This window comes from Rhamphochromis sp. 'chilingali' (genome assembly GCF_963969265.1).
Source record: "Rhamphochromis sp. 'chilingali' genome assembly, chromosome: 14".
Lineage (NCBI taxonomy): Eukaryota > Metazoa > Chordata > Actinopteri > Cichliformes > Cichlidae > Rhamphochromis > Rhamphochromis sp. 'chilingali'.
In genome coordinates, this window is record NC_137941.1 from 3400977 (window position 1) to 3411632 (window position 10656).

General features: G+C 44.0%; 1 protein-coding gene across 1 annotated transcript; it reads left to right on the forward strand.

The window, feature by feature from the left end:
* Window positions 1-4823: 4823 nt before the first annotated feature.
* Window positions 4824-9532, forward strand: LOC308409886 (olfactory receptor 2K2-like; the record flags this gene model as incomplete). Its single annotated transcript, XM_080902886.1, has 2 exons — window positions 4824-5722; window positions 9349-9532. 2 exons carry the CDS (start codon window positions 4824-4826, stop codon window positions 9530-9532), a joined length of 1083 nt encoding a protein of 360 aa, XP_080759012.1.
* Window positions 9533-10656: the final 1124 nt, after the last annotated feature.

The following is a 10656-nucleotide window of genomic DNA, read 5'->3' on the forward strand; positions in this document are numbered from 1 at the left end:
GCTCTGGACGAGGAGCCAGCTTGGCCTTTCCCATGACAAACCCCACATGCTGGTTTCCAGCAGTGTCTGTGACTCTAAGATATGCTACTGCAGCAATAGCTTTTGTTGAAGGGTCAGAGAAAACACACAATTCTCTGTTGACAGCTGTCGATGGTGAAGTTTCAGTGTAGGGTCTGGGTATTGTCAGACTTGACAACTCTGTCAGTGAAGCTCTCCACGAGGCCCAAGCTTCCTCCTTGTCTCGAGGTAATGGCGCATCCCAGTCACCATTCTCAGCAGTGAGCTCTCGCAGAATGGCCTTGCCTTGTATGACAACTGGTGCTACAAACCCAAGAGGGTCGTAGAGACTGTTAATGATAGATAAGACTCCCCGGCGAGTATAAGGTTTTGTCTCCTGGGAGACACTGAAGACAAAGCAATCTGTTTGAAGGTTCCAGTTGAGCCCGAGACTGCGCTGCATCGGTACTGTGTCTGCATCAAGGTCAAGATCTTTAAGGTCACTTGCATAGTCTCTTGAAGGAAAGGCTCTCATGACCTCCTTCTTGTTTGCTGCGATCTTATGCAGCCTCAGGTTAGACCTGGAGAGGACATCCTGTGTCTTCTTTAACAAGTTGATAGCTGCTTCGACTGTAGGCAGAGACTTCAGTCCATCATCTACATAAAAGTCTCGCATCACAAAATGCTTTACATCAGGGTCAGCATGGAACTCACTGACCTGAACGGATTGATGCAGGCCGTAAATATCCACTGCAGGCGAGGGGCTATTCCCGAACACGTGGACTGTCATGCGGTAGTCCACGATATCTTTGGAGAGGTCATTATCACGGAACCATAGAAACCTCAAGAAGTTTCTGTCCTCTTCTCTGACCAAGAAAGAGTAGAACATTTGTTCTATGTCTGCTGAGAATGCAACAGCTTCCTTTCTAAAGCGAATCAATACACCCAGCAGTGTGTTGTTCAGATCAGGCCCCGTCAACAGCACATCGTTGAGTGACACACCATTGAATCGAGCACTGGAGTCAAAAACTATTCTGATCTTCTTTGGTTTCTTGGGATGGTACACACCGAATGTTGGTAAATACCATCGCTCTTCCTCCTCACCCAACGGAGGAGCCAACTCTGCATGACCATTTTTGAACATCTGTTCCATGAAGCTAAGGAAGTGTTCCCTCATTTCAGGCTTCCTCTCAAAGTTGTGAATGAGAGACTTGAGACGCTTCAGTGCCTGAGGCCTGTTGTTAGGAAGCTGCTGACGTGGACTTTTGAAGGGTAAAGGGGCTACCCAGCTGTTATTTGTGTCTTTCTGTAGTCCAGCCTTCATTATTTTCATGAATGAAGCGTCCTGAATTGAAGGAGCAACTTGGTTATCCTCTTTGGTCCTCTTGAACACATTGCATCCAAGATGGTCAACATCGCAGATGGACTCTTGCTCAGGACATGTTGGAAGATGGTCTGCAACCTGGATGGCGCTGTACCTTTCTTTAACACAAAACACATTAGGGCATGGGTTAAAGATAGATGGCCTTCGCAGCTCTGTGGTATTTGTATAGAAGGAGCTGATTGCTGATGGCCTATGGACACTGCCAAGACACACGTTGCCCACAACAACCCACCCCAGATCTAACTTCTGAGCATAGGGCTGGTTGTGTGAACCATTCACCTGTTTGCGGACTTTATGTACTCTGATAACGTCCCGCCCTAGAAGAAGCATGATCTGGGCATTTGGGTCCAGATCTGGGATGAGGTGTGCCAGTGACTTTAAATGTGCATGATGAATAGCGACATCAGGGGTTGGGAATTTCATTGCATTCTGTGAGACTGGGTAATGGAATGCGGACAGTCCCATCAAGAGATTCCACCTCATAACCACTTGCCCTCCTACCTGATGATTCTTTTACTCCTGCACATGTTCTCAGTATGTATGGCGCACATGGGCTTTTGTCACCAAACACTTCAAAAAACTGTGAGCGAACTAACGACCTGTTGCTTTGCTCATCCAAAATTGCATACAGCTTCACTGCTTTTTCTCTGTTCCCAGCTGGATATACCTTCACAAGGCATATTTTGGAACAGGATCGGTCCATCAGATCTCCCCCGCAAACCTTTGTGCATTTGGCTGTGATGTCCGATTGAGGCAAAGTTTCAACTTCCTCCCCGCCATGGTCTGGAGCAGGGTCCTTCACTTCTATCCAAGGTGCAGGTCCTGGATGTAGAGCTGTGTTGTGCCTTTCACTTTTGCACTCAGAACACTGCACTTTGACCTTGCAATCCCTAGCAAGGTGTGATGATGCTGAACAGCATTTGAAACACAAATTGTGCTCCTTCAAGAACATCTTGCGCTCATCAATCGGTTTTTCTCTGAATGCACGACATTTGCGTAATGGGTGTGGTTTCCCATGAATGGGGCATACTTTATCACAATCATCAAGCTTTGATGAGAACTTACTAGAATCAGAACTAGCTCTGGAGGATACGTCCGTTTTACAGACTGAGATTCCTCTATGCTTGTTTGGCTGCCACGCTAACTTTTCAGTCCTGGGGCTGATGTCTGTCTGAGTGATGAAGTTGAAGCTTGGATCGTTGGCAATGCTAGCCTCCTGGCTAACAAACTCTACAAAAAAGGTAAAGGGCGGATACGGCACATGCTCTCGCCGCTTGTACGATGCGCCAGCTGAAGCCCACTTTTCTTGCAGACGAAAGGGGAGCTTCTGCACGATTGGGTTGACACCTCTTGCTGTGTCGAGGAATGAAAGTCCAGGTAGGTCTCCTTCATCCTTAGCCGAAAGAAGTTCCATCAGAAGATCACTCAACTTTGTTAACTTAGCATAGTCTCGATTTCCTACCTTTGGAAATGTGTCAATGCGCTTGAAGAGAGAATCCTGTATTGCCTCTGTTGAGCCGTAGGTTCTATCAAGTCTTTCCCATATCATATCCAGCCCAGCTCCTGGATGATTAACATGAATTGCTCTGATCTGCTCTGTGTGTTCTTTTGACTCCTTGCCAAGCCACTTTAAAAGAAGATCCATCTCTTCACTCGCAGTCAAATCTAAGCCACTGGTTGCAGATAGAAATGAGCGTTTCCAGGCTCTGTAGTTCTGTGGCTTGTCATTAAACTGAAGTAAGCCTGTAGACACAAGTTCACGGCGTGCAAGATATCTCACAAAATCATTTGGGTTGGGGCTGCCATAGTTGGCGTTAGGAGATATGGGATAGGCTGAGGGAAATGCACCACTATAGTCATTTTGAGATCTGAGATTCTGGGTTGGAGTAGCAGAACTGTGTTCAAATCTTACTTGTCGTGGCTCGTGAACATCTTCTTCCTTACAGATCTGAACTCCATGTGAGCTGGGGAACGGCTGTGATTTTGTTGGCGTAACACTTTCATGCCGCTGATGCTCTGTCTCTGATACTTTGCCTTGGTCCGCAACATACTGTTGTGTTCGTTGAATAGTTTCTAGAGGGTCAGAATCTAGTACACGGTCACAACTACGTCTTTCACTATTGATATTAGCTGCAGCTTCTAGCACTTCTGCCTCCGCAATGGCTGCAGCAGTTTCTTTCTTATATTCTAGCATTTGCATTGAGGCTTCCAATTTAGCCTTTTCTAGTTTTAGGTTTATTTCCTCCTCAGCATAAGAAAGACGAGCCTTTGCTGCTTCTGCACGTGCTCGTGCCTTGGCTGCAGCAGATCCAGTTGATGATGCATAGGAGTGCACAGAAGGAGCGTGCGAATGCGTTTTTGACATGGTTGTTTCTTCTGACTGGGACTGAACAATTTCTCAGCGAATCTCTGCTTAGATGTGCTAATTGTCCATTAGTTGATTGTGATGATGGTCTCCCTACCATCTGTCGGCGTTTCCACGTTATCTTGCCCGCTAGGAAGTGTGGTTTCACTGTACTGTCTCTGCTATGGTTGGGCAGTCAGCTAAACTCCTTCCCCACATCAAGACTCTGATGACACGATTTCCGGTTCACAGGTTTATTGACACAGGGAAAGGTGAAACTGTAACAAACAGTACAAGGCATAATCACTGTACTTATTCACCATGTACATATATAACGATGAAAATATATTAACCCAGTTTTTTAATATGTCAACATGCAATGTTCATATGAATTACTTCCCTTTTTAAGTCAAATACAAACATCAAATTATGATTTTAACAAGTCTTACTATAATGAATGCCTCCAATTCGTTTGTCATTCCCCTTTAACTAGCTCCATAAGCGATTGCTAGCTTAAACTGCACAAGATAGGTTTTATCATTAAACTTACAGAAAAATGAACTTACTTGAAAGAAAGTGGTCTATACATGCACATAAAATATAAAACAAGTCTATACATACCCACAATGCTACCAAAGGCATAGGATGTATGTGGATGCCACTGGATTTATCTGGCTAAGGCCACAATGCTGCACATGCCTTCTCCTTAATTCACAGACTTACTTCCTGTTTACCGACGACATCATGTCCTATTACAGACTACAGGTTTTAAGGTGGCACCAGAGAGTTACAATTGCATATTTAAACATTTACCAAATCCAAGAAAACAGTCTACCTTAAAAACTTTTGATATCAGAACAAAAATTTTAAAACGTTTTAATATTTCTTTTTCAAGAACCTGCAGGTTTGTTTTATTATGTGTTTAGTACATGATACATATTAAATCCCCTGTGATTTTCCAAAGCTGTGAGCTTTCATTCCAGATCAATGATTGGCTGGTTTGAAATCCCAGCTCACGTGTTGCTGTTATCTGTACCTGATAGAGGAGAGAGGAGAACAGATACAGTGAGCGACTAGGCTTCACTTCTCTCAATCACAATGAATAATGTTTCTGTAATATCAATGTTTTTTCTTTCAGGTTTCAATGAAACAGTCAGTCACAGGTTTGTTCTCTTTTTCCTCAGTTTGTTTTGCTACTGCTTCATTTGCCTCGTCAATGTTTCTCTCATTGTGATCATCATCTTGGACAGCAACCTCCATGAATCAATGTATATTCTGCTCTGTGTCTTTTGCATCAATGCACTTTATGGAACAGCAGGTTTCTACCCTAAATTTCTCTGGGATCTCCTCTCTGATGTTCATCTCATCTCATATTACGGTTGCCTTATTCAGAATCAGGTAGTTTACTCTTTTATCTGTGGTGAACTGTCGATTCTTGCACTCATGGCATATGACAGATATGTGGCCATATGTCAGCCACTGAAGTACCACTCTATCATGACAAAGCAAAGAGTCATAAGGTTTGCATGTTTTTTGTGGTTCACAACTTTCTGCATTATGGCTGTGAATACCTTTCTAACATTTAGATTGAAGTTATGCAGCCCGTATATTTCCAGACTCTTCTGTGTGAACTGGAGTATTGTTCAACTCGCTTGTTTTCCAGCACAAACTGCAATCAATGCTATATCTGCAAATATTACAATAATTATTTATTTGCTTCATGGTGCTTTTATAGTTTGGTCCTATATGTATATCATTCAAACATGTCTCAGGTCTATAGAAAACAGAGCAAAGTTCATGCAAACATGTGTCCCACATCTCGTCTCATTATTTACTTTTGTTGTGGCAGTACTTACTGATGTTATAAGTATGCGACTGGGTTCGAAAGAGTTGCCTCGGACCCTTCAAAACTTTGTAGCAATAGAGTTTCTTGTCATTCCTCCTATTATGAATCCTCTGATTTACGGTTTCAAACTGACCAAAATTCGGAAAAAATTGTATAGTGTTGTTATTTTAAAAAGAACTAATTTTTGTTTTATTCGATCAGAAAATAGTTTCACACACAGCTAAGTGTCACACCCATTGTTTGACATCCATTTTAAAATAAGTCCAAAAAAATGTTTAATTTTTACTGAAATTTGTGTTTTATTTGGAGTTGTCTGAAAACATGTCTATTGATGTAAGCGGATATGACGTTTTATTATTTATCTGCATTTCCCAGATGATTTACATTTTGTAGATGTCTTTGCACTAAATGTATTTTTGATGGTCACCTGCCTAATTACCAAAAAAACACTGATATGTAGAAAGGCTGTAAATTTCACTATCTTTCTTCTCATTACCGTTCAAGGAAATAACAGGCACCGTGGAGACTGCACATGTGAAAAGGATTAAAAGACAAACTGTTTTAGATGTGGCAGCACTATCAGAGTGTCAATCTATTTTGATATTATGCTGTCTTATAAATCTGATCCACAACCACATGGATGTGAAGCAGTTTTAGTAGTTTTCTCAGTTTTATCCTCTTTCTCTTCAACACTTATTGAAACAGTCAGAGGTTTTAGCAACTGGACCAGTTTTTGAATTTCTGCTTAATCAAACATGAAAGTCTGTTTTTACTTAACACTTGTACAATTAAATGGCTTTTCCATTGTTTGAAGGATTGGAAGTTGAAGCTGAAGATGTACAGTGCAAATCAGTTTTTCTACATGACAAAATGTTTCTTTTTACTGTATTAAGTAAAAAGAAATGAGAAATCTGTTAAATAGTAAGAAATAAATATGTACAGTTGCAAAAAAAAAAAAAAGATCTGGTAGCTCATTTCTCAGCAGCAGGTGAGGCCAAGAAGCACCACATCCCACACACAAACTACCAGCAAAGGCCTCCCCAATAGGCGTGTTCTCTCCCTGCTGTTCTTGACCCTCTAAACTGATTGACTAGAATGCCTTTTATTGTCACTATAAACACTCCTACCCAGTGCAGACATGTGGGAAAAGAAGAAAGGGGGGTGAGGTGCACAGTGTATACTGTGGCACTGTATACATATTGTAAATGGCCTGTATTTTGTAAAGCGCTTTACTTAGTCCCTAAGGACCCCAAAGCACTTTACACATTCAGTCATCCACCCATTCACACACACATTCACACACTGGTGATGGCAGCTACATTGTAGCCACAGCCACCCTGGGGCGCACTGACAGAGGCGAGGCTGCTGAACACCTGCGCCACCGGGCCCTCTGACCACCACCAGTAGGCAACGGGTGAAGTGTCTTGCCCAAGGACACAAAGACCGAGACTGTCCAAGCCGGGGCTCGAACCGGCAACCGTCCGATTACAAGACGAACTCCCAACTCTTGAGCCACGATCGTCCCACTCCAAGTCCCCGCCCTCAGTGGCCAGCAGCTTCCTAACATCACTCATATCACTGAGCCCGTTCCACTGACTCTCTCTGGCAATCATTCCCAGACTATACAGCTGTACAGGGAGTGCAGAATTATTAGGCAAGTTGTATTTTTGAGGAATAATGTTATTATTGAACAACAACCATGTTCTCAATGAACCCAAAAAACTCATTAATATCAAAGCTGAATGTTTTTGGAAGTAGTTTTTAGTTTGTTTTTAGTTTTAGCTATTTTAGGGGGATATCTGTGTGTGCAGGTGACAATTACTGTGCATAATTATTAGGCAACTTGACAAAAAACAAATATATACCCATTTCAATTATTTATTTTTACCAGTGAAACCAATATAACATCTCCACATTCACAAATATACATTTCTGACATTCAAAAACAAAACAAAAACAAATCAGCGACCAATATAGCCACCTTTCTTTGCAAGGACACTCAAAAGCCTGCCATCCATGGATTCTGTCAGTGTTTTGATCTGTTCACCATCAACATTGCGTGCAGCAGCAACCACAGCCTCCCAGACACTGTTCAGAGAGGTGTACTGTTTTCCCTCCTTGTAAATCTCACATTTGATGATGGACCAGAGGTTCTCAATGGGGTTCAGATCAGGTGAACAAGGTGGCCATGTCATTCGTTTTTCTTCTTTTATACCCTTTCTTGCCAGCCACGCTGTGGAGTACTTGGACACGTGTGATGGAGCATTGTCCTGCATGAAAATCATGTTTTTCTTGAAGGATGCAGACTTCCTTCTGTACCACTGCTTGAAGAAGGTGTCTTCCAGAAACTGGCAGTAGGACTGGGAGTTGAGCTTGACTCCATCCTCAACCCGAAAAGGCCCCACAAGCTCATCTTTGATGATACCAGCCCAAACCAGTACTCCACCTCCACCTTGCTGGCGTCTGAGTCGGACTGGAGCTCTCTGCCCTTTACCAATCCAGCCACGGGCCCATCCATCTGGCCCATCAAGACTCACTCTCATTTCATCAGTCCATAAAACCTTAGAAAAACCAGTCTTGAGATATTTCTTGGCCCAGTCTTGACGTTTCAGCTTGTGTGTCTTGTTCAGTGGTGGTCGTCTTTCAGCCTTTCTTACCTTGGCCATGTCGCTGAGTATTGCACACCTTGTGCTTTTGGGCACTCCAGTGATGTTGCAGCTCTGAAATATGGCCAAACTGGTGGCATGTGGCATCTTGGCAGCTGCACGCTTGACTTTTCTCAGTTCATGGGCAGTTATTTTGAGCCTTGGTTTTTCCACACGCTTCTTGCGACCCTGTTGACTATTTTGAATGAAATGCTTGATTGTTCGATGATCACGCTTCAGAAGCTTTGCAATTTTGAGACTGCTGCATCCCTCTGCAAGATATCTCACTATTTTTGACTTTTCTGAGCCTGTCAAGTCCTTCATTTGACCCATTTTGCCAAAGGAAAGGACGTTGCCTAATAATTATGCACACCTGATATAGGGTGTTGATGTCATTAGACCACACCCCTTCTCATTACAGAGTTGCACATCACCTAATATGCTTAATTGGTAGTAGGCTTTCGAGCCTATACAGCTTGGAGTAAGACAACATGCATGAAGAGGATGATGTGGACAAAATACTCATTTGCCTAATAATTCTGCACTCCCTGTATGTGTTTCAAGCTACACTCACGTTACTAGTTCTGGGTTACCCGTGGTTGCATCAACATAACCCTGTTATCCATTGGAAAAAACTCTTGAGCCACGATCGCCCAGTCATATGAGCAGGTCAATATCAAAAAATATCAAATATACAAATATTGGAAAGAAATAAATAGTTTATATTTACAGTGAGGTATTTGACATAAATTAAATATTGCACAGTGGTGGTAGTGTTTGTATATTCTGTGTATAGAGGAGAGGCTTGAATTGGGGGGTGAAACTGTGTCGTCGGTTCATGTGTGAGTTCAGGGTGCTCATGGCTTTTGCAAAGGAACTGTTCCTAAGTCTGTCAGTGTTTGTGCTGATGCACCTGTAGCGCTTCCCTGAGGGAAGTAGATCGAACAGGTCAAAGCCTGGGTGGCAGCTGCCCTTGATGATGTTTGTTGCTCTGTTGAGGCAGCGGGTGAAACAATTGTCTGCCAAGGAGGGGAGAGGGCAGCCAATAATCTTCTATGCTGCCTTGATTACACTGTGAAACTTCACTCTGTTCCCATCTTTGAGATAAGTCTGACTAATGTGGTGTCTTCAGCAAACTTGATGATGATGTTGTTGTTGTGGGTCGAACTGCAGTCTTAGGTTTAGAGACAATACAGGAGGGGGCTCAGCACACAACCTTGTGGGGAGCCAGTGCTCAGCATGCGAGTGGAGGAGAGATGGGGGCCAAGTCTTACAGTCTGGGGCCGGTTGGTGAGAAAGTCAAAGGCCAAGAGTGACCAGTTTGGTAAAGAGGATATCCGGGATGATTCTATAGAAAGCTGAGCTGTAATCCACAAAGAGCATCCATCCATCCATCTGCTTATCCGGGGCTGGGTCACAGGGGCCGCAGCCCTAGCAGAGAAGCCCAGACCTCCCTCTCCTCAGCCACCTCCTCCAGCTTATCTGGGGGAACACCAAGGAGTTCCCAAGCCAGCTGAGAGATAAAATCTCTCTAGTGTGTCCCAGGTCTGCCTCGGGGCCTCCTCCTGGTGGGACATGCCCGAAACACCTCATTCAGGGGGTGCCCAGGATGCTTGAACAACCTCAAATGGCTCAATTCAATGTGGAGGAGCAGCTGCTCTGATCTGAGCCCCTCCCGGAAGACTGAACTTCTCACCCTATCTCTAAGGAAGAGGCCAGCCACCCTTCGGAGGAAGCCCATTTCTGCCGCTTGTATCCGCAATCTCGTTCTTTCGATCACTACCCACAGCTCATGACCATAGGGGAGGGGAGGGACGTAGATCGACCAGTAAATTGAGAGCTTCGCTTTTACACTCAGCTCTCTCTTCACCACAACACAATGGTATATCGTCCATATTACTGCAGCCGCAGCACCAATCCGTCTGTCGATCTCCCGTCTCTCGTCACTCATGAACAAGACCCTGAGATACTTAAACTTGGGGCAGGAACTCGTCCCTGACCTGAAGTGGGCACTCCACCCTTTTCCGGCTGAGGACCATGGCCTCAGATTTGGAAGTGCTGATTCTCATTCCCACTGCTTCACACTCAGCTTTGAACCGTTCCAAAGCGAGCAGAAGGCCATCACCTGATGAAGCCAACAGAACCACAAAGTAGAGATGAGATTCTGAGAACACCCACAAAGAGCTTTCTGACGTACTTTGCCGCTGCTCCAGGTGGCTCAGCACAGAGTGGAGAGCTACGTTGATGGCATCTTCTATGGATCTGTTCGCATGATTTGCAAACTGGTAATCACTGGTCTGATCCACAATGAAGATGAGTCCGCATAGAAACAGGATGTGGACCAGCTGTTCCACTGTTGCAGTCAGAACCACCCAGACCCAACCGTGGAGGTGGCAGTGAACCTTCAGACTCACCCTAACTATCCTCAAAAATAGAGTAC